Here is a 24,457-nt window from a genome sequence, read left to right on the forward strand (position 1 = left end):
GCACATAACAGTCGTCCACTTATTATGAACCGTAAGCTAACTTTAGCATACTGACAGTTCGGTACGAGTTTAGATATACATTACCTTCAATATTACTGACACGCGTAAAAGGGGTGGGTTAGCTCCATTAACCTTTATGGTGTTTATCCTTCAAATTTTTACTTGTCAATAGAGAATGGAAGTCGACCAAAAGTGTCACAGCACTACCCCGTGACACACAAGCAGTCAACAAGCTGTTGGATATGCGCGTGGTTCTATAAGCGATTTATAATACAAACGCTACATCGTGCTTCCTGCTGGGTAGTGCATCCATGTCGTTTGTGTATCTGCTAAAACGCCTCTGACGCCACAGAAAAAAAACAAAAAAAGAAGAAGTGGAACTTCCAAGTTTACACGCATACACGTTTTTCATGTCGCCACCTTTGCTGCTGCGATAAACTTGCTAGAAACGTCGAGCATGCGTGATGGTTCAAATTTTTGTTCGCCGCCTGAATAGCGTGCAGTTTTGAAGGGGAAACCAAACCGTAACATTTTTCGCCCAGAGTCAGCTGTTTTCCTTAGCTGTGTTTCTCGGGAACCTTATCTGAGACGGACACAAACAGTAAATTCCCAAGTAAAGAGTAAGCCACCAGGAAACGTGTTTGATTGGGCTGGCTAGTCTGCAGTATTAGCACGCACAGGTTATTTCCCCCCTCATATTTACTGACGCATATGTATATTAAGCCATTATTGGGAGAGAAAAAAAATGAAATTACTATTTCTCGCTTGTCTTGAACCCAAATCAGGGAACCACACTACAGCTGAGCGAATCAGGTAATTCACCCCTTTTACAGTAGTTAATTTTTTTTAGGTGATGAATTGATAATTCAGGTGAGCTCGCATTAAGCAATGGAGCAGAGCTCACGAGTTAATTGTTAACCCAGGCATGTTAAAGTTGGTTTCTCCACACTGCTACTGCTTCTTGTGCTTCTGATTGTGACTGGGTGTGTACGGATACGGAAGTGCTTCAACAATGAGGGGAACTTTTATTATCTTAATCTACCTAACGGGCACTATAATAAAAATAAGCTCCAGCTGGCAAAGGAATTCATACCCCTTGAATTTAACCACCAATAACGTAAATTTAATTTTAGTGTTAGGATTTAATGTTGACGGACCAACATCTTTTTTTTGTTTGTTTTTTTGCTAATACAAATTTGAAAGTGGCGTGCAAAAGTGTTAAGCCTTTCTGAGCAATACTTACAGTACAACCAATTGCAATTAAAGCTGCACCGTCATTAACACATTGGCACAATTTTTGCCATTCAAATTCGCTAAATATTTGACACACAGTTTGGATAAACAAATCTGAACAGCAGTTTTCTTTTCATGTCCACAGATTATCAACCATGCAATTTGTTCTAAATCAGTTTTTTCTTTTCTTCTATGAGCTACTTTAACGCACTGTTGGAGAACTAATCACATTTTAGTTAGACTTCTTAACATTGTTTTTTTCCATAGCACAAGTAAATGTGCTTTGATTTATTTGTATCAGGCACAGGACATATTAATAAACAATTCAGTAAATATGCCAGAATTAGCCAAAAGGCTATTTTTCATCTGCAGTCCATGCTTGTTGGTACTGGACTTGCATTGTGCAAACAGATAAACCAGTACTATATTATTTTGTTGTATACAGAGTATGTGCATTTGAATACATTCATTCCTTTTTTTTTTTAATTGTACAAGAAAAATTATGAAGTTATCAAATTCAGTCTGGACAAATTTTTTTTTTTTTTTTTTTTTACAGCTGAAAATGGCTCAATGCGTCAAGTATCCCTTTAAATGTTGATAAAAGGAAAGGTGATGTACCAGAGTGGTAAACATGACCCTGTCCCAGCTTATTATGGAATGCCTTGCAGACACAAAGACTGCATATTTGCCCCCAACCACAAAAACAAAACAAAAAACAAATTAAGTTTCTGTTTGAACATTATGTCGTTGTAATGTCTTCAACTGATCATAGGTTGAAAAGATTTGAAAATTGTTGTGTTTATTTACAATTTTCCCAATGTCCCAACTTCATTCGAATTGGGGTTTGTAATTAAAAATGAGCTACTCAAAATCATGATGGGAGAAGCTTATTCTGCCTTTGACAGTACATATTACTTTTAAGTAAGTGCTTTTAGAGATGGAACAGACTATAAGCCTATAATCACCATCTCGGGTGAAATGGTCTAATAAGGTTTTCTTGTTCCTGTTTAAAAACTCAAATAATCTTCACCAATATTGTGCACGCTGCATCCTAACCGTTGTCAAACATCAAACCTTTCAGACAGTGAGAGAACTGGTACTGCTTTTATTCAACCATAAAGCTATATGCATGAGTGTCCCTGCTGAGATTCACTCCAATTGAATTAGTTAAATGCTCATCTGTCAGTCTGGTCGTGAACTTAGATTTGATGACATTCATGGCAGAAAATGCAGACTCACACAAATATGTCAGTCAGTTTTGTTTTAGGATCCCACCACCGCAGTCATAGTTAAGTTAATGATCCTGCCATCGGCGAAGGGCTTTTTGGGCTAGATGTGAGCCAGTTTGAAAAAAATGCTTCTGTTAATGCACTGGCCATTTTGAGAATGTTTTTGGCGAGTACTGTGCTTTTCAGCTGTTTTATTCTATGTAGTACGTATGTTTCCTGCAGGAAAGTCCTGGGAGAAGTTGCTGTGGACATGATACACACAGAAAATTGCTTTCTGGATGCTTCACCGCCACAATTCATGGGGCAACCGCCTCTTGTTGCCGCATTTTTTGTGAGTCCACGTAAGAGTACAGACGAATGGTATCAGCAAAGATTAGCAGAGATACTGGTCTTGGTCTTGGTGCATCCCCAATTGTCTTTACACTTGGCAATTATGCACTTCGTTGTGTTGGTTTACAACATGAAATCTCAATAGATTACATTCAAGTTGTGGTGGTGATGTGACAAATGTTGACATGTTCAAGGGGTATGAACACTTTTACAAGCCACTGTACTTATTCTGTGTTGAAATAAGGGGCACATTTATTCAAATACATTCTCCTGTTCAAATATGATCAGGACTTCCCACTTTCAGTACCTAACAGAAATAAAATGTAAACAATGGTTAAAATGGATGCAATTAATACTAGTACACTAATACTAAAGTTATGGAATAATTTGGCTTCTTAAATGTTCAAGAAGTTTTCCCAGCTACAGTCCCCTCCAAAAGTACATATTTTTGACAGATTTTAATTTTTTGAATTCCTGTTTCTGCTTATAGCTGGGTTCCATCGGGTCGGTCCCTCTCCGTGCAAATTGGTTGATGACATTCTAGTAGTAGCATTCAAGCAAATTGATACACGTCATGAATTGAGTTCAGTGTGGACCAGTAGTCTTACGTAGCATAGTTCATGGTTCATGCTCGTGCATTGGTCAAAACTACAAAACTACACAATCATTTATTCGTTTTACTTACAACCACAAGCAAAGTAAACTAGATCAGCACACCATTTTTGTCTTCCTTCCGTGGTGATTTCAAGTAGCGAGCAGTTGGGATGACCGCTCCATTAGGGACAGTGAGGATGAGACAGACGCGACCACATATATTTTCTTTATTTAAAAGTGCTATGTTAAAGTGTAAGGGGCAAACAAACATGACTTCAACTTGAAACTTTTGTTATTGTTTGCCCAGTATATTTCTTATGGTTAATTCTGAACACTGACCTTAATGAAGTCCAGTAAGGACATTATTCCTTTGAATGTTGTACTGGGATCTTTTGTGACTTCTTGGATTAGCCGCCATTTCACTCTACAGTAGTTTTAGTTGACTGCCGTTATCTCATGATTTAACAAGGAGGGAGATTACTTCACCACACTTTAGTTCCTGAGCAAAAATAATCATTTATATACTGCATTTTTATGAATTAGTTGTTTTTGTGAAACATTAAGATTGCATTGATGATCATACCTAAGCATTTCAAAGTGATTAAGTATGTGAAGAAAGTATGAAATTAAGAATACATTTCTATGGAGCTGTACACTTTAATTCCCCTCATTTTTAGGTCTTACATTGAATCGGCAGGACACACATGTGAGCTCAGACATGCAGAGGAATTTGAGTCGTCTTCTGACGTGGCAAACCTGTTATCACGAAATCCTCAATTTGAGGGTGCACTGGCCATTCATCTATTCAAAGCAGGCAGACTTCTCCTCGGTAAAATGCATGTTTCTCTTTCAGTCTATTGTGTCATCCAGTACAACCATCAAAAAGATCAGGAAACCCGTTTCCTTTTCCGTATCTGCCTGAACAAATCTATTTTTGTGTAACCTTCAAAACAGACATCCAAGTACCCTTTGGCATTATCTTTGGTGGAACAGACATCAATGAAGATGTGAAAGTTGAGACGAGACGTGTGATTATGGAAAAAGTTCTACATAAAGCACGGTGATATTGCCCCAATTTAATGTGAATCTATGAATCTCATTTTTGGTTTGACACATCACACAAAATGTTCTCAGTGAGCAAAAAGTGGAAAAATAAGTGATTGGCCTCACAAACCTTGTTCCCGGGTCTGCAGTACATTGCCTTGTAGTAATGGGTCAGAGAAGCATTAGAACTAGAGTTCATTTTTCTTCATCGATTTCATTTAAAGTCAGTTATTTTCTTTCGTATTCAATAATCTCTTATTGTGTCCAGACACAAACAGACAGAAGGTATGTCGTGCAAATCTAACTGGCCTGTGTAAAGTTTGGACAGGAAGGAAGAAAACCTCTTAATCTATTTCCTTCTAGTACTCTGACATGCAAACCTTGGTTATGAAATGCTGTCATAGCCTACTGGCCTCTTTATGGAATTCACATATGCAAATGAATCTCTATTATTCTCTCTTTTTTTAAGTTTCCTTCTATCTACCTTATTTGTTGTTTCAAATCACAGACCCCTCCCAACCGAGGAATTTTAATATTGTTTGCTTCCATTTCATCTCATGTTGCTACTTGTACGGGGTTTCAAGGCTAGTTTGTGGCCAAGTAATTTACTGAAATAACTAATAATAAAATGTGTTTTTTTTAACAGGTTTGCAGTTGCATTTACAGACACACTGAAAAAAGATGCTCAGCTATATTTGGTAGGGTTGTATTTTTTTAATTCCATTGGACCATCTGCAATATTTAAAGTGCAGTGATTGCTTCAATGCTATTCTGTGGCCGATGGATCTTTTGTTTGCCCAACCAGTTGCAACTATTTCACTCTTAAAAGATGATTTATTAATGTGCTAAATTATTCACAACTATGTTTACTGTCTGTCTGTATACATTATCGTTCATGCTTCCACAAAGTTACAGCTAACATAAATATGTAACTAAAATGAATGCCAGAGATGGTATTTTAATTTGGATAAAATGTAGACCTTTAGACTACTCATAGTACATTGCAAGCCACTATATAGTGAAAGAAAATGCTGTTTATTTATTTATTTGCATTTATGGCGCTTCAACAAACAGCAGGAGCCTGACTACTTCAATAAAGATAACAGAAGGGCTTTTATTGCACAGACAATAGGCTGCATACCCCATGCCAATCTGGCATTAAAAACAATATTACATTGTTTTATTTTCCGATTACATTCTAGCAATAAATTGCAAATTGAGGCTTGCGGCATGTTTTATCTGTCATTTAGTGCTAGCAAAGGGTTGACAGGACACACATTCACCCGTTTTACTTGACAGGAAAAAAAACATTAATGGATTCAGTGTGATAACATGCAGTCATTTCCCCCCCCCCCCCATCTACTCTTGATTTATTATGTAGAAATTCCAATTACTCTACCAATATTTATCTTTTTAAAAGACAAATTTAGCCAGAAAATCTTGACAGTACAAGATAATTGCCTCGTCTGTCGTTTCATTCAGACATAGTATGAAGCAGTTACTGTACAAATGCAAAAAAAATAATGCAAACTAGTCTTATTTTCTACCTAGTGCTATTTTAACCTAATTCTATCTGCCCCCTGTGACCCCCTACCCCACCCCAAAGCACTCCCAGAGCAGCAAAATCTCTGTTCAGCCGCAAGGTAAGTTAGAACATTCATATCAGACATCTGCATCTCTGACTCACTCAAGTTCTGCATTAATTATCTCATATTCCCTTTTTTCCCGTTATCGTGCTTTTACCAATGCTAAGTTGCAGACTTTGGATAGCATGCCATGGTGGACATCTTAAGTCGTTTCACCATGTTGTTTCCTGCTATGAGCGTTGTTTATCAAACTCTGTCCAATGCCTCTAAGATACAGTATTGTACTCCTTTCTGTATTTAAGCATACAATGCTGTGTCAGTATATGTCTTATTCACTTTCGTTAAGTGTTGGTGTGATCAAATGATGCTGAGAAATTGGCAGCTGCTCATATGATTGTTTAATTAATGCAATGCATGCATACATTTAAAAAAAAGAAGAAGCAGATGTTACATATAAGTTTTACATGATTTGACATACATACTTGGATCTAGAACTGCACAACTGTGACTTCCTTGCAAGATTTTTTTTCAAGGAGTAGCTGTTCTACTTTTGAGATTGTTCATAAATGTCTTAAGATATTTTGTTCTTACAAAACAAAATTGCCTTTGGTAAAGGAGTTAATGTTGGGCAGCAACTATTTAGTATATCAGTATTCTAGTATCCTATAAAAAAAATTCTGTTGAATCATCGTGTATTTGGATGAACTATATTTTTACTTAATACATTTAACTTCACTTAACTAATGGATCAGTTGGTTTTCTTTTTCATGTAATCACACATACGCTCAGGGGAGAGGGTTATGGAGGACCTGCTATGCTCCCCACCTCCCGAGTTCCCCACTCAGTGCTTAATTAAAGCGTTTTAGGAAGCAGAGGGAAAACGTAAAAGCCTCTTGCAGCGGCAACAACTCTGTTTATATCCGGAACAATTATTGGCATGATAACGAGTTAGCATTCAGTGATTTACATAACATTTGGCAGTTGTGCATTGGGCACATTAAACACCTGTTCACTGTTTTGCTATTACCACTTGGTCACTATAACCTTTTCATTTATTATTTAATTTGTCTGCACCATCAGATGAATATTGGTTGTACCACCTGACAACACTATCACATGAAATATGCTGGGGGGAAATCATTTCAAATAGTAATGTGATTTAGTCATTTGTCTCTAGTGTTTTTGAGATCTTGTTCAAAATGTTTATATAAATAAATTCCAAAAATGATACTAAACAAATTGTATTAACAATTCATAAGTGTTTACTGAGATTCGTCTGACTCCAGGATTATATATATTTTTAACTCAGCCCAGTCCGGGTTACTCAGCCAGTGTGAGGTTGCTGGCTCAACTTCTGCAATAACAAATAAAAAAAAAAATCTTTTAATCGTAAATTATCTCAGTTTGTAGCCACATGAACAAGTTTATTTCAACTGACTGTCGCATGGAGCTTACCTTAACTTCCTCTCCAACAACCTGAGGATGTGGCCCACTCATGTGGACGGACGGTGCCCAGCGACTATTCCATCATCGTTATCAATCACAGTGTTAATAAATTAGCCTTTTTAGTCTGTTAAAACTGCAATTGAATTTCAATTTTGGGGTGTTGTTGTGTTGAAGAACAATATAGGGTATAATACCAAATTGAAGGAAGCAGTGTTTGGTAAACCAAACAAGATGTTTTCTTTTTTTCTTTTTCTTTTTCCTGAAACGTAATTATGATTGAGAAGCAAATGACAGATTAATTTTCTCCTAGGACACTGAATGTCATACTCTGCATCTGTTGTTACTGAAACATTAGCAAAATAGCTAAAATGTCCCCAAAAATTCCATCCATCCAGCCATTCTCTTAACCGCTTGTCCTTACAAGGGTCACGGGGGGCGCTGGAGCCTATCCCAACTGGCTTCGGAGAGTAGGCGGGGTACTGAACTGGTTGCCAGTTACAAATACCAAAATTAATTATTTTAGATGGATCAATGATCAATTTAATAAAGAAGGCACACAAACCTACACTATTCATACACATATGCAAGAACTGTGATTGAAAACAACTTTGGTTGGTTTCACCACCTGATGTTTTCAAGTTTGGTGAAATCTTAGACACGGGATTGTCTAACAAAAAAATGTATATATATTTTGTCATACTGCCTGGCATTTGTGGTACAAGGTGTATTTCCCCAAAAAATAGAGTTACAGACCTGCTTGTTGCTTAAATCAGTCCTTAGGAAAATTGTGGGTGATGCAACTTCCCAAGTAGATTTCAACATAATAGTCCCATAATCATCAAACAAAGTTTGTTTGTTATGTGATGATGTAAATATAACTGCAAATGCTTTGTACGGTTATTTTTGTACCGTAGTACACAAGTTGGTAATGTGTTTTGATTAGATGTACTGTATGTGTAGATACTGCTTCATGATATTTATGTTGTTCTTTATCTGCATTATTGTTAAAGGTATTGAGACCCAAGCGGCAGAAGATTTCAGCTGGTCTGAATTCTTACGGAGATCAGGTACCACTCTTACTTTTTGTTCAGTCTTTGTTGAAAATATTGTTTTGTAAACTGTAGGCTGAAGAAAATCGCAAATTGAATCGAAATTGCAATATCTGCCAGAAAAATATGCATTGTATCTTATTCCTATCCCTAATGTGGGCTGTAAAATATGAAATAAAACTTTACAAAACGGCCGTTGCCTGGTAAAAATTGGTTATGTTGACATGACTAAGGCTTTGAGTTACATGGGAGCCAATTGTTGCCTCGCCTACCATGAAGAGCATCTGAGATTTTGATGATGGTCAAAATTTCTAATTTTATTGAAATTGATAGTGATATTTTTCCAAAACAGTTCTCTTGTGAAACCTTGAAGAAAGAATACTGGTGTACTAAAATAACAGATGTCAAACATATAGACCAAGGAAAACAACCACAGTTGATGACAGAAACATTTTGAGAGCTGTAAAGAAAGACCCCAAAACAACTGTTAAAGAAATCAACAACAACCTCCAGAGGGCAGAAGAAAAGGTGGCATGATCTACAGGTACTGTTTGCGGGATTGAGGCTACCAGGTGAATATTAATAAGAAAAATAAGATGGGTGATAAGTGCTGAGACAAGCTGACAGAAAGGCTGAAGTTTAGAGAAAGAAAAAATTAGCTCATGATCCCGACCAGTTTAACTGTGATGCACAGTGGAAGTAATGTCATGGCTTTTGGTTTGCAATTTGCATAGCTTCAGTTCTTCATTGATGTAATATATGATTGAAGCAGCAAAATTAACTAAAAGTCTACTAAAATATTTTGTAGACCAATTTAAAGAAAAATGCAATTAAACTGATTGAGAGGTCTTTCATTACGCAGCACTATAATAATGATAAACACAACAACAACAACAATAATAATAATAACTCAAAACTAATGGGTATCAAACTATTTTTTTGTTGCGGGACACATTGTGAGCTAGTAGAGGTGTCAAATCCAGGTCCAGAAAAAGCAAAAACCCAGCCACAGGTGCTTTTACTCTGGCAGGTAAACAAACCGTTTGAGTAGAAGCACATGTGGCTTAAGCCAAACCGGGGCAGGGTTTGACTTTGTGCACCTTGATTTGACACCTCTGTAGGCTATGGTTTTCCTTAGATGGCCTTTAATTCCCACATGAAACCATGTATTATTGCCTCGTCGTATTAATTGATGTCCAGGCCAGCTAATTTTGAAATCTGTGGTCAAGGAAAATAGTATCAGGCTAGCTATTGTTCAATTCATTAAAACAGGGGTTTTGTAACTTAATTAATGCTTACACTATCACTGCATTAATAAAAGTGAAAACTGTTTGCATTTTTGCTACTGTTTTGAGCAAGAATTATGAAGTAGACACACGTGATTTGCTTTAGTGGGCCACATATGATAATGTTGGCCAATAGACTATATGCCACGGAAAAGGCGGGACTTCCGGGTTTTCAACCATCAACTTTGTTTCCGTTTCCGGTTTGCGACGTGTGGGCCGCATCCCAGTATTTGCGCTTCCGCCTTTGTGCCCCTCGGTTGCGCGTTCCCATCGACGGGTGTGAGGCTGCGAGCAGTGTGTAGTGTCTGTCTCAGTGTGGGTGCGAGTGTTGGAACACTGCTGGCCGGAAACGGCGCTGATGTGTAAAACCCGGAAGTCGGAAGTCCGTGGCCTCTACCCCATAGTTTGACACCTGTGAATATGAGTATGCCCAAATTTAAAAGTACCGGTACTCTGGTTTCCCCCCACATTCCATGGAAGGTTAATTGAAGACTCTAAATGGCCATAGGTGTGGATTGTTGTTTCTCTATATTTGCTGCTCTCCCCCAAAGTCAGCTGGGATAAGGTCCAGCTCACGTGAGACTTGGAACAGGATAAGCAGTAGAAGATTGTTAGATAGCTAAATGGAAGCAGCAGAGGCTCTATTCAGAACACAATTATGGAAACATTTTTACACTCATCTGTAAGCCTATAATTAACAGGTGTATGGTACATCATAATAGTTCTAAAATATAAATTGCTGCCATTACAATACAATACTTTTGTTAGCTGCAATTTAAATATTTTTACTTTATGCATGGTTAACTTGGACTCAGCATATGAGATCCATCCTGGTACCTCCAGTGTTTTGTGCACTTGATTAATAGCTCTCCAGCCTTGGGCCATTTGTCACCACACTTCACAACTGGTGCAAGTCATACTAATTGCCTTACGTTTCTTCCCCATCTTGAAATCTGATTCGCAAGTACTTAGCGGTAGTTCTAAGGAAAGGCACCATATTATGACTTTTTTGCTTTTGCTGTTATTATCTCAAATCTACCAGTATGTTTGTACTGGCATTGTCCTGTGTTCATCACTGTCAATATTGTTTATTTGTCAAATTGTCATTGGGTGGCTGATTTCTACCAGTTGAAGTGTTCATGACATCCTCTTTTGAACTTTGACCAAAGTGCCGAATGTATATACTCTTAAGCATCTGGTCTTTTAGTTTACCACAAATGTTGAAAGGCAACATGACAAAAATCCACGAGTACAAACCTGGTGTCAATTGTTATTCTCCATCTGTGTCTCACACACTTGCAGCAGGGCTCACTCTTTTTAGATTGGTTTCGCTGGTCATTCATCCGTTGCTAGTGACATAAATGAATCATTGCTAAACTGACTGGACGAAGGAGGACATTTTATATGAGCCTTCTCCTCTGAGCGCAGTCTTGCCTGAATGATACTATTGTATATGATATGGTGTGGGCCATAATTTCCCGAGTAGACGTACAGTAAGTTCTCAGTACAGGTCCTGTTAAACACATACAGTATGTGTGTTTTTAAAGGATTGCAGGCCAGGGGACATAAGCACTTTACGTTACCTTGTTGATGTAGTTGGTTGCAAGTGATTCATATAAATGGAACTACAATGTAAGTTATTTAAGATATTTTGACGGTGTGTATGCCTGATAACAGAACAACCACTATTTAGAACAATATAAGTCATGCATAGTGACTCACATTGTAAATCTATATGGTCTTGTCTGTTATTCGTGAATCAGTCTGTCCTTTTAATAAGTTGTTGCCTGTTTTGTTTAGTATGTCAAAACATGCAAACAAATCTCTCTTGATGGTTGAAATGGGCATCAGTTAACAACCAAGACAAACACTTTAGTTTGTCTGTAAATCACAGTGTTTTACCTGATTACAGCTTTTCATTATTGTCACTGCGCCAAAAATGTCTCTTACAATGACATAAGGTGTCAAGTCCTTGCAAACCCTATTGCATGACTGTGGAGCGAGGGAGAGATTAATTTTAGCAGTTCAAATAAGGACCCCTTTCATGCACACACATACCCAATCTAATCTTCTGTTCAGCGCATCAAGGGATTGTTCAAAAAGCCCCTCTGAAGTTAAAGGCAAGCAAACAAAAAACAGAGCTCAGTGAACTGCACAAAAGTGTGGGGGAGGTGGTGCGACTGGCAGATTATAATTGTATTTTTTTAATTTTTCCTTGAGAAAACGAATTGCGGATTTTTACTCTTTTTACTCATTCTGACAGGTCTCCATTATCTTTCCAACTCTTACCGACTCCCAGTTCTAGATTATGGAGCTGCACTACAGGTACCGGTATTTAGATTAGCTTCAAAAACTCTCTTCCACCTGATAGACCCCATACTGTATACTATCCTGCAATCCTTTAACACTCACCACTTTGAAGTGTACTCCTTGGTTAATTTGCCCTCTATTCACTCATGCAGACAAATTCACTGGTCCATGTTTATTTATAAAACACTCATTGGCAAGACCTTATCTTCACTCTCTACTCACTTTGAATACCATCACCCGCACGCTACGTTTTAGTAAGTTTTATTAACTCCTTTGTTCCACAAGTATTATGATTGTGTTATGGGTTGGGTCATTGGGTCATATGTGACTTTCTTGGGGTTGGGTCATAGGGTCATTGTTTTATAATGTTGTCAGTTGCTATGTCCCACGTGGAGATTTTTGTAGTTGCTATGTCACTAATGATGATGACAATGTATTAGCCATTCTTAATTAGTCTAGTCCTTTCTGATATGTGTAGTACTTATTTATTAGTCACTCTTTTTTTAAAATCATATATGCCTTTATTCTGTCGTATAATTGTGCAATACCCTAGCGATTTGCGAGAGTTACTGAATGACATTGGTCATTGGTCTCATCCCTACTCTTCCATGCAAGCTGTTCTTGTGTTGTGCATCCAGCCCCGATCGCTGTGGTATGTTTGAGGTTGCTTCCATGCATGAAGCTCCGCTCTCTCCGTCAAGTGTTTTCCTCAAGTCCCCCGTGTCTTGTCTGCGTTTCTTCGCGGAATCCAGCCCTGCTATACTCTGTTTCCCAATTCTAGTGCCTTGCCTGAGTTTGGGTAATTCCTCACCTCACGTGACACAAAGTCCACCTTGCTTTTGATTTTCTTTTCAATTTTCTGCCCTAAACGACTGAAACACTCTACAACAAATATTAAAAGAAAACACACCTAATTAATCCCCAGATCCCTTAAATAGTTAGTGAGGCATACTATGCAGTTGATTGCTGCAGCTCTTTTTAGCCTGTGCATTTACTCATCATGTAATGTCAAGTATTAGGTAAATAAATAACTACATCACATTGTACAATTGGTTATGCATGTATACATTTCTTTTTATTTGCTTTTTTTTTTTTGTTGCTTTGTTTTACTCTATCCAGAGCCAAATTGGTATTGCAAATGAAGCTGTTCTCAATTGAATAAATAAAGGTTGAGTAAAAACACTTTCATTCACCTTGTTCTGGTGGTAGAATTTGGGTGTTTTGGGTGTAAATTGATGTGCTTTTTCATCACACACGTCAATGCAAAGACTTCCCAAGAGAATGCGGCGCTCCACTGACAATAGGCTCCAAGGATCGGGGTCAATGCCCAGACTCCACGCTGTCACGTTTAGATCCTCTTTAATAGCTTTAAAGTATTGCCTCATCCTCCTGATCTGGACTTAACTGGCAGCAGGGGATTTCTCTTGACTGTCATGGTACTTTTAACATGTGCGAGTTTGGGGTATCATAATAATGTGGGCTATTTACAAGGGACTCTTGCCAACATCAAAGGAAATATGTAGCACTTTCGATTGTTAATAGGCAGACGTTTATCTCTGACATACACGATTAGCTTGTGTTTGCAAATTATTGTTGTAATGAACCAAAACACATCAAGCAAGTCCATGTACCTGCTATCCATCTTATATTTATTTCTGACAAAGTTGAATAGTAATATAAGTCAAACGTTTACACTTGTCAAACAAAGGGTTCTTATCGTGTGCAGAATTTCTGAACTGTTTTTGCATTATAGCTTGAACTGTTTCGAATAGTGCATGCAATGTAGCTTGATACAGGTGTGTGTTTGTGTGTGTGCCTACATGTAAATGTGTGTCAACCATACTGTGTGTGGTCGCGTTATAAGGATTTACGCCTTTTGAAGGTCAGCTGTTGAACAGTAGCCATTGGCATTGTTCTCCAGCTGGGCTCTAATCTCTGGATTGCATCCAACATCGGACGCGTTGGCCAAAGTGCTGACTCAGTAGTTTCCTCAAACAATTTGACAGCATTACTTCTTTTCCAGCAATTCAAGGCTGCTCTTGACACGGTCGCGCTGTGGCTGTGTAGTTATGACTTGCACTGATTAGGCCACAGCCTTTCCATGTCTCCCAATTTCCCTGCTGAGCATTACAACTCTGATCAGGGAATTGCGCAAACACATTAGTCACTGCCGTCTTATTTTCTTCATGACCTTGGGTGATGTATCACTTTCATTACCTGCCAGTACTTCGGATGTTCATTATGCAGTGTTTTGTTATTTTAGCACTGTCGTTCTGTGTCTGGCCTCTTTCCAGGTGTAAGTGGTGGGCATGTGGAACGGCTCCACGTCTTCCTGCTGATCTGTGGCCTCAGAAGAGTCAAGGACCCTCTCTATTTGGTGGAAAGTTTTTCAGGTACATCATACGCTGAAACTTGCTCACCGTTATTTAAACTGAGGAATCCTTGAACTTAAGTGGATGAGTTTAAATGTTGTTGTTTCAAATCTTGCTTTCAGGAATACCTCAATTTAGGGTGACGATCTTCAAAATTAAAAACTGCGACACAACAATTTATCTTAAAATCAAATATACAATAATTTCTCACCATGAACTATCTAGATTTAGTCTAGTCAATCTGGTGTCTGGTGGCTGTTTTAATAATTTAGCTAATAATTTAGCTATATCTTTATCTTGGTTGACAGTTCAACAGTGCCAAACTAGTGAATGCACTCACCTTTTTTGCTCGGTTCCGGTGTTGTGGTAATGTAGTAACCCCCGAAAAAATGTGTATCTCCTGGAACTTGATTTGACTTCAGTCTGTTCTGATTTTGGTGCGTCAAACAAATATCAAATGTTTACTCCCAGCAATTTTCTTACATGCAAGTCATTGCTGTTTCACGCATTTAATGAGTATTTCAATGGATGTTTGAGATCTCCTGCTGTGTGACTGGTCATTAAATTCACCTCACGTCAACTGTCGAACAAGAGTGATTATAGTACTTGCTTTCTTTTGATTCTCCACGCAGCTATCGATCATTGAAAACGCAAAAGTGTGTTCATGTCTTTAAATGAAAACAAACAGCGCTGCCAGAAGCAGCTTGCATTCGGTTTTGACTACATTTGCCATGATTCTTAGGGCGCACTCACACTAGGGCCATTTCTTCCGCACCGTACTGAAGCCCGATATGGCCCCCCCCCCACCACCACCCCGTCCCCCTCCGGCCCGCACTCACGTTAATCGTGCCCGGGCCCAGTTCAAGTAGCCCTGGATGCAGAGTGCAGTTCAAAGTGTGCCTTAACGTTGGGTGGACTTAAATGTTTGACTCCGTTCACACGGATTTTTCAAAAAATTTTAAACATTTTTTTTTCAAACAAAATTTGCAGATTTAATGATGCGCCGTCTTATGACGTTATTTTTTAAAAACACATTATGGAGCATCGAAAATTACAAACGCTCAAGCCTCAGTCAGCCCGGACGTAGCTAACTAAACGTTTTGAGGTAGCGGAAGTGCAGTACTACATGTCCCCAGCAGATGGCACATCCCTGGACAGTGCAGGTTAGTATTTGGGTTTCAGTCAGTTTTTAATTTCCGTTGTTCAATAAAGTGTTCAAAACACACTGAAATCGTTATGTGGTAGAATTAGGGATAGGGTTAGGTTTAACAACAAAGAAAAAAAGAAGGCGCTTTGAGGTCGAAAATCCGTGTGGGCGGAGTTAAACGTTTAGATCCACCCGACGTTGAGGCACGCCTCAAACTGCGCTTTGCATTCAGGGCTTATGCTGCCTTCATGTGATATCGAAATTATGGTAAATACCACATGTCGAGTAGAAAATTGCACGTGAACGCCCCCTCATGTCGTATTTTCTACTGGACAACTGGGAATTAATTTTGCTACCCGAGTTTCCGAGTTGAGAGAACTATTCAAGTTTCAACATGGCGGAGAGTGCCGAAGGATTTGTGAATGGCAAGAAATATTAACACTTGCCTCCACTTGCCTTCTCGCAATTTTGCCTCATTTATGTTTTTGTCTTATTTCATAAGCATTCCATACAGTTCAGTAGTTTACTGTATGATTTCATGCAGGGAGTTAGCGGCATACTGTCACGTATGTTGTGTTACGTGAATTTATGTTGAATTCTTATTATGAATGAAGAAGGCTATCTAGTTTTGTACTCGAGTAAATTGTGTTTTACTATTCACAATATGTGTGTCCAAAGTGGTCACCATTGTAATGAAGTCACATCCAAGTCGGTCGGTAAAGTCGGGGTACTTTTTTCCCCCCGACTTCGCAAGTGGGATTTCCGAGTTCAAGGGGGCATTCCCGTACACACTTCCTGGTTTGAAGTCGGAAAAATCCTACTTCCCACTTTCCTCGAATGCAGTATATTTCCCGTATGACGCAAACGTGAATGTGCAAGTAAATTTCACAGTTAAATTCCTCTCCTAAATTAAATTCCTTTCGCATGAATCGCTATGACAACCATGTGAATGAAATACATATGGAGCAGACAATTGTCTTGCTGAGTGGAAAAATGCAAAAATGGGACAAACCAATGGGGCTGGCGAAATCCGCAGGGACCCGCGACACAAGGGGCCCGACGTCTGTTAACCCTACCAAAATTGCAACAGTTTTCTATTTCAATTCTAGCTTGTAGCTAAAGCAATGTTGTTAGATGATGGCGCTAAATCAATGGTTGAGTATTATCTAATTGAAAATGTATGTCAAAGTGCCAAGAGCTTCTTCTCACAGCTAGTAATGGATCCACTGAGACAGTTAAGCATGTTTTCTTATGACATTTTCTTGAAGTTGTACATCACCGCCACTTTTGTCAAAATCAGACACTCACTATTTTATTTGAATCAACATTATTGACACGCTAATTTATGGTATAAAAAATGTCTCCGGAGGTGCCGGATTTTATTTGTTTTCTCATATTTTTTGTGACAACAGAAAGATTGAGGTGTTGTTCTTCCTCTCTCCAAATTGACTGGGGTTGTTTTTCTTACAGAGTGGCATAGTGAGAATCCCCAGAATGTGCTTGTTATAATTGGTCCAAGGGTAAGTACACAGACCAAAATGTCTAGTTGTGTGTTTTTCCTGTTACATTTGTCAAGTATACATTTCTCTTTATATCATGACTTTACATATCGCTGCTATCACATAGCCAGTGGCCCTCAGGCAGCTGCTAATTGGAGATACTGCTTTGAGTATTTAACTGCAATTGTATGCAGCACTGAGCATACCTCTTCTTCACACAGGCTGAGAGTCATCAGGCACAGTGCCTGTTCAATTCCCTTTTGTGTCAAACTGCCATCTGCTTATTGAATATTTCAGATGAGCACTCACCTAACTAGCCATGTATACAGTAGGGCTCTATCTTATTTTTTTCAGCACGGATGGATGCGCCTAGATCTGCACATGCACTGACATGTGATATGACATAAATCACATGTTGCCCTGTCTCACCAATTAATTTTTCCAAAACTCATAGCACGGTAATGTTAGTGTCCTGAATTGCGAAGTCACAAAGTCATGCATCCGTGGAAAGCAGCAGCCACTTAAGCTGCTCTATTTCTCACCGATTTCATTTTCTATTGCTCATTCATTGATTTCTCACTGTGTCTTCATCTCTACCCTAACTGCTTGATATGACATCAGTGTACAGTATTTCTGTGACTCCTCCATTTTAAACCGTAGTGTCAAGTAAAAGTTTATTTTTTGCTTCTTGAAAACAACACCATTAGACATGGCCAAGGGCGTATCCACTGTCTCCTGCCACAAAATTGTCCCCTATGATAAAATGATTCAGTTGAAGCAGAGATGCATGATTCATCTCAAGATGCCTGAATCACATTGAAAGGTTGTTTGTTTGTTTCTATGAGAAATGAAAAGGAGAAACATTTGGCTACAATTGTTTTCAAGTCAAGACAAGTCATCAAAAACTGCATAATACAAAGCCCCTAAAGTGAAAAAAGTGAAATATGTTTCTTGTTAGGACGACAAAGTAGTCCATTGCATACTAGCTACATTTGCATTTCTGATTGAGAATAACAGTGTAGGACCTAGTTTGGTTATATTTTCACCTGGGCCATTATTATAAGGACATTGTTGCTTTACTAGTAATTCATCACCATTATGTTGTCTGAGAGACATTTAAATCGTTTGAAGTCTGCTAAACAAGTTACCGCTCGTATGTAAAGACATTTCTCGTTAGAACGAAGACATTTCTCGTTAGGATGAGAACGTTTCTTGTCCTAATGAGAAACATATTTGACTTTGTTCCCCTCCCATGTCACTTTAGGGGGCTCCGTAGTCAAATGAGATAACTGTGAAATCAAAAAGACGAAAAGAAAGAAAGACGTGATTCTCCAAATGATGCGTGTTTTGCTCAAATTGCAGCATAAATTCCCAGGATGAAAAATTCAGGCCGATTTGTCACTGACGATGCATCTCACTCCTCTGTCACTGCACTTCAAAATTACATGCTCTTACAAAGTTATAGGGAAAAAAATGTTTTTAATCATAATCCTTTATTTGTTACAGTTGATTCTTCTTCGATTATTATGCACTTTGATGCAACTCTCAACTGCTGGCACAACTATAAATGCTAAATCCTAGATTATGGTAGGACGCTAAAATGCTGTGTTTATACTCTTAAATGTTAACTCACTTCTGTTTCGATTTAATTCAACATGGCATACGCTATAATGAAAAAGCTTGCTTGGCAACATCTTTGACCTAAATTGATATGTGACTTTTCTGAGGTTAAGCTAATGCACACAAATCCCACATTGCAATTAATCAGATTGGCCATCCACCCTACACTGACCCCAATCTCTGAAAAAGACAGGATTTTCAGAAAATGATTTGCTCTTCTGTAGAAGTCATCGTGTCATTGTTTATTTTGTCCTCCGTGCATTCTTAATGATTATGAAGCTTTTGTCTCTGCCAGATCGATCCCGTGCTTACTGATGAAGTTGAAGCTGTTGTGAAGAGGTAAGTGCCCATTTAATTTTCATAGTCAGTTGCACACTATATAAAAGGGATTTGGGAAACTGCTCAAGAAGTGACTTTGTTTCTCCTGAAATGTTTGACCGCATTGGCAGAAAAACAAACAGCAGGTACAGCCACATTATCTAAAAGGGAAGCTGGAATGAGTGCAAATCTAAAGAGTCACTTTTTCACGTCCTCCAACTTCATGATCTGGCCTGGCCTTTCGGTTTGAGGCCATAACATTTCACCACAACTCTTTGGTTAGAATTTCACCTGTAGTCATCTCACAAGTAGTACAGTCGTGTTTCTTGCCCTAAGCTTGTCGCTCCTGCTCGCCATCATTCACGCTTTTGTGAACCCTGAGTCACGCCAGAACTGAGCTTTGTCACTGCTTCTACAGAACAGCAGGGGTCTTCTTAGCCCGGGAGAGGAGCCAGCCGGAGCTCCACGCTGCCATGAAAAGGTGCTTTGCTGTGGTCAACAGTTCCATCTCAGAGGGCATGTCGGCAGCCATCTTGGAGGTAAACAACTTATAGGCATCAAGGGTAATTGTGTCTCAAATCACATGATCATATCATCACACATTTGATCATGCTAAACTAACACTGTGATGATGGAGCAAATCCACTTTATCTCTTCTCAACACACTTAAGACAATCCATTGTAGGCTTAAGGTTGGATTACGATGTTGGCGTGTTTGTCTCAACAACCTGCTGAAGGCATGAGGTGACACAAATTCTTCATTCCGAAGGAGGATAATTAAATTGTGGTGATTTTTCCCAAAAGTTCCCCAATTTCATGTATTCGCATTGAGGTATGCTTTTTAAATGTGACGAGTTAGCATATCCAGCACGACACTGCATGCATAAAAACATGTATGGTAGCATAACAAAGACTCTTGTGTCACACACAATTAAAATTAGTGTTGGTCCGATACCGGTATCGAGAGATACACTGCATTAAAACAGTGGTATCGGCATCAGCAAGTACTAACAAGTAACAGATTTTTTTTCCCAATGTCCTTGATGAAACAATCACTTATCGTGGCCAAGTATGTCATATTAATCTTTGGCTTATAATGATGGATCTGAACCATTTGTTTTTCTGGAGTGGAATGATCATATTTTTTTTCTACGTAATGTTTTTTATGCCATTTTGTGACATCTGATTAGATTTTTTTCATGTCAATATAAACAGTACAACTCCTCGTATGTGGATATAAGTCGCACATATATCAAATACAACGAGTGCAGTCTGGATGCTTAGGTCCTGCTTGTCCGACTTAGAGTATACGTCACAATTGTTTGACAAACTAGACACGTCCGAAACTCTATGGTGGACGAAGAAGCACAAAAGTCACCATCAAAAAGAAAATGCCTTTGAAACTGGTTAGTTCAAGCACAACGTTCTTGAAATTGCCACAAAGCGCCAGGATGCTGTTGAATGAAAATGACATCATAGTGTCTCAGGGCACCAGGCTCAGGTCCGTCATAAAATGGCCGCCCCCTGAGATGGATAAAATCATGGCTTTTGCTGCTTAATTCATATTCCGCAAATGTGTTGTTAATAAGAAAAAATGTGTTTAGAAGACTTGTGGAGTGACCACTAAAAACATATTATTGAAGACAGGTTGTGACTTTCTCTTTAACAACACAAGCAGTTACAACATGCAGTACTATATTGTACTTGTGAGGATGCTAGCACTGTGCCTACGACGACTATAGAATCGAATTGCTTTGTCCTTCCGACAGGCAATGGATCTGGGGCTACCTGTGGTGGCCAGGGATATTCCAGGAAATAGAGCTGTGGTCCAACATGAGGTCACCGGTCTGCTGTATTCGTCCCCTCAGGTATCCAGCAGAAGCAGGCAGCATTGAAGCCACAACTGGCAATGAGCGTGTCCCTTTCTTTTCAAACATTATCTTTTCAGTCTGACAGTCTCTTCGCTTCAGCCTTTTTTAACCCAGTTTGTACTTCAATTGTAATTTGTGTAATTCACCAGAGGAGCTAAACTGGGATTGAAAAGTAGAGTCACACAAGTCAAAGGAATTTGAAATTGTGATACAGCTTCGCGAGAGATACTCTACGCTAGCAGTAGGAGATAAGCCCTCTCCACGGGCGGTGACTGGGCGTAGGGCCTCGCCTCACGTGAGTGGAGATGGGCTGAGCTGGAGTGTTTCTCAGTCTGCTGCGCCATTCGGTCCATGGAATGCAGTGTGGATACACCATATGTCAAGTAGTGGTGGCTTCACTAAGCATTGATCACATTTTAATTGGTCTAATTTTTTAACCACCCTCCCACCCGACAGGTCTCTGTGACAGATGGTGGGTAATGGTCTTCAAAGTTGCCAGTTTTTTTTTTCTATTCTTCATAAGAAAATTGCAAGTGACAGCCATTATAGGATAAACCGAAAAAGTCTATTGGGCTTGATTTGTGCCTGGAGCTCCAAATAGCTCCATCTTTTTGAAGTATTTACTTATCAATGAAAATACTTTTATCTGCATTCTACTCTCATGTCTTGTAATATGGCTTTTGTGCTTAAAAACCTCTTCAGGCAACTTCAATGGCAGGCCTCAAGTGGCCATTGGCAGTCAATGAGATTAATTTTGCCTTTATCCCTGCCAGGAATTTGTACATCAGTCTCAGAGGCTGTTGTCAGATCATGAGCTGAGAGAGAGAGTGATAAGGAATGGGAAAGTCTACGTGGTGAAGCATCACAGCCTGAAACGGGAGAGAGAAACCTACCAGAGGTTGGTGGATACGCTGCACTAAGGCCACATTGCTCAACTCCTTATGTTTACTTTGCATGTCTACGCAAACATGAATATTTTTGTATGGGTTTAAACTGCTGTATTTACAATAAGATACTAGTAATAATTTACAACATGCTGTAAACATGTAGCAAAATATTTTTTTATTGGTACTTGGATCCAAGGGATAACTGTAAATCAATACAACAGCAAAATGTAATGTACTTTATACATTTGATATTGTACTATTTATTCAGATACATAAATGTTGGTGCACTCCATTCTCTGTCTCTTTATTATTTGACTTCTAATTGTAATTCTCATTCTGATTTTTATTTTGTTTCCACTGTGCACAACCACTTTTGTTTGATGAAGTCAGATCGTGCCTGTTTGAAGGGTTACAAGGATTTTCCAAAAGCACAGGAGCAACATCTGCTTTGACATACAGTATATTTTTTGTTGCAGCTATAAAATATATTTACACTTCAATCATAAAGCATAGTTTAGGATACATTTCTCAATAAATCTTAACACTGATCTGCCACAATTATTAATTTGCATGGGTAAAAAAAAAAAAAGTCAAATTTTTGATTGACATACAGAGGTATTAAGTAATCTACATTTTTACTTTTGACATTAAACTTTACAGCGTTAATGACCTGAATTGTGGTTCTTTCTCATCTAGTAGCATCCTGGATTAAATACATTGGAACACATTTGAACATAATGCACTTCATACCGCTTAATTTGACCGCCATTATGAACACATGAACATTTTTGTACTTTGCAAAATGCTGCGCATTAAAATTACTCTCAGATAAAAACAGTCCAAATACATTTCACATTTTTAGTGGGTTAATAAAATACAAAATTATAAAGAGGAAAAAAATGGCTACTGGCTCTACTTGTGACTATCATATGGATTTAAAACCCATGTGGGTTCCGTATGATTTCATTTTATAAGCTCTTTAATGCCTGCAAGGTATGTTGGTCATTAGGAAGTGCAAACATTTAAAGAATTGGATATCCACATGCAGCATAGCATCTGGTGGCTTTTTCATTGTGTAAAGTAGGACATGGGCTCATTTCTTCAGTATTAACAGTATTATACAGTATGTGTACAGTACAGGTAAAAGGCCTTTGCAGGTAATGAAAAGGGTTGTGTTTTTTGTCCATCTCATATTTGTCAACAAAGGCATTGAGGTGATCAAAGCCACATTTTCTGCAATGTGAGATCTGATCAGACTCACTATTATACGCTGTCCCGGGGCTCTGCAACGGGCACTTGGGGTCCCTCCTCACAACTGTCTTCCTTCCCAACCCAATGGATGCCATGTCCATTCTCCCTTTGTGAGAGATGCGGCGAATGCTGGTGCTCCATTGTGGAAAAAGTGGTAAAGTGGACTCGCTTCCTCTTGCTGGTTGGTGAGTGGAGCGACTCTGCGGGCAATGGTTTGCTCCTGAAGGCGCCCACACAGCTAATAGGCGAGTTTGTGACTGACGCCAGGCAACTGGGCCTTCTGGACAGTGAAGCAGTTTTATCAGGCCCAATGTCTATCACGGTGGTCATAGTCTGCGAGTCTTGTTGAACAGGACTTCCCGGGACGCTCATCACTAGTTCAGCATCTGTACCAAGCCACACCCAGTCATGCCTGTGACCTGTAGGCTCCTGGCTATGTGACGGAGACTTCTTATGTCTGAACTTCACAACATATGATATACAATTGGCAAGAAATACCATGATGGCCAAGCAAAAGACCCCCAAAAGAGCATACATACCAATCTCTAAGTCTGTAAGGGGTCTGTTTGTCAACATATCTTCCTCACCACTGATCTCAACCTCCACCGACTCTTGTCCAGGAACAACAATTTTAGTGGGAACATTATTGGAGTTGACCAGGTTACCGGGAGCCTTAACAGTACTCGTGAAACGAACACTGTCCACTATCATATTGTCAGAGCCGTATGCTTTACTGCTGTCACCGGGGCTGCTCATCATACTGATATTGACCATGCTGGTGGGACTGCTTCCCGAAATGCTAGGTTTCCCCACGCCTCCAAGGCTGCCGCTGGGCATAAACGTCCTCTCTGTAGATTTGATTGTGGTCTTCGCCAAGGGACTCTCGTCTCTGGCCGATGTTGTGATGCGTGAAGGAACCTGTGACGGTCTCTTTTGCTCCCTGTCACTCTCAATCTCTTCCCCATCATTTCTGAAGTCCCCGCCGCCGTTCTTTTTTTCTGTGGTTTTGCTGACAGTGGTGCTGTCAGAACTTCGGCTATTGCTGTCCGGTTGTCTACTTTTCATCTGAAACTTGACCTTAAGACTGCCATTGCCCACAGTTACAGTGGTTTTACGTTTAGACTTCTGGCAGGCCTCACAGATAGACATTTCCACTCGGACCAGAACTCCTTCACCCTCTCCCTCTGCTACCACAGCTGGGGGGGTTCCACGTACTGACACCACGCCCTGATCCAAGGATGACACCATCACACGGTAAGAGGCAGGATCATAGATGTCAAGAGGTGTCTGGCTGCCATCACTGAACTGGACCCATGCACTGACCATGGCTTCCTAATGGCAGAGAAAACAAAATAAATTGTCATTGTGTTTTGGAACAACCGTTC

The 24,457-nt window shown here is 39.3% G+C and overlaps 3 protein-coding genes across 5 annotated transcripts in view; 1 reads left to right on the top strand and 2 right to left on the bottom strand.

The window, feature by feature from the left end:
• Positions 1–8,267, bottom strand: part of slc15a4 (solute carrier family 15 member 4) — a 28,221-nt gene extending 19,954 nt beyond the window's left edge. Inside the window, exon 1 of one of the 2 annotated variants that reach the window (XM_086075204.1) lies at positions 8,216–8,267. The gene's annotated coding sequence lies outside the window, so the exon portion shown is untranslated. Of the gene's footprint in view, positions 1–84; positions 511–8,215 lie in introns of those variants that run through there. The other variant, XM_086075203.1, reaches the window with a different exon arrangement.
• Positions 391–22,113, top strand: glt1d1 (glycosyltransferase 1 domain containing 1). 2 transcript variants are annotated; one of them, XM_086075205.1, is made up of 12 exons: positions 391–813; positions 4,064–4,215; positions 4,341–4,446; positions 5,077–5,128; positions 6,037–6,073; positions 8,473–8,529; positions 14,402–14,500; positions 17,097–17,146; positions 19,041–19,084; positions 19,482–19,602; positions 20,833–20,931; positions 21,708–22,113. In XM_086075205.1, exons 1-12 carry the CDS (start codon positions 746–748, stop codon positions 21,852–21,854), a joined length of 1,032 nt encoding a protein of 343 aa, XP_085931331.1. In that variant the 5' UTR covers positions 391–745; the 3' UTR covers positions 21,855–22,113. The 2 variants fall into 2 exon arrangements, with proteins under 2 accessions (XP_085931331.1, XP_085931332.1); XM_086075206.1 differs by lacking the exons at positions 4,064–4,215; positions 4,341–4,446.
• Positions 21,988–24,457, bottom strand: part of LOC147174014 (transmembrane protein 132D) — a 34,860-nt gene continuing 32,390 nt past the window's right edge. Inside the window, exon 9 of the mRNA XM_086075202.1 lies at positions 21,988–24,404. Coding sequence (XP_085931328.1) covers positions 23,085–24,404 — 1,320 coding nt within the window. The 3' untranslated portion in view covers positions 21,988–23,084. The remainder of the gene's footprint in view (positions 24,405–24,457) is intronic.

This window comes from Leptonotus elevatus, chromosome 5, assembly GCF_054856555.1.
Source record: "Leptonotus elevatus isolate MCC_2025b chromosome 5, RoL_Lele_1.0, whole genome shotgun sequence".
NCBI classification, from domain to species: domain Eukaryota; kingdom Metazoa; phylum Chordata; class Actinopteri; order Syngnathiformes; family Syngnathidae; genus Leptonotus; species Leptonotus elevatus.

Excerpts from the sequence above, each read along its gene's own strand:
- glt1d1 (XM_086075205.1), top strand. The coding sequence starts at position 746 with ATGAAATTACTATTTCTCGCTTGTCTTGAACCCAAATCAGGGAACCAC. Across the intron at positions 4,447-5,076 it reads AAAGTTCTACATAAAGCACG|GTTTGCAGTTGCATTTACAG; the intron begins GTGATATTGCCC and ends TTTTTTTAACAG. Across the intron at positions 19,603-20,832 it reads TGTCGGCAGCCATCTTGGAG|GCAATGGATCTGGGGCTACC; the intron begins GTAAACAACTTA and ends TCCTTCCGACAG.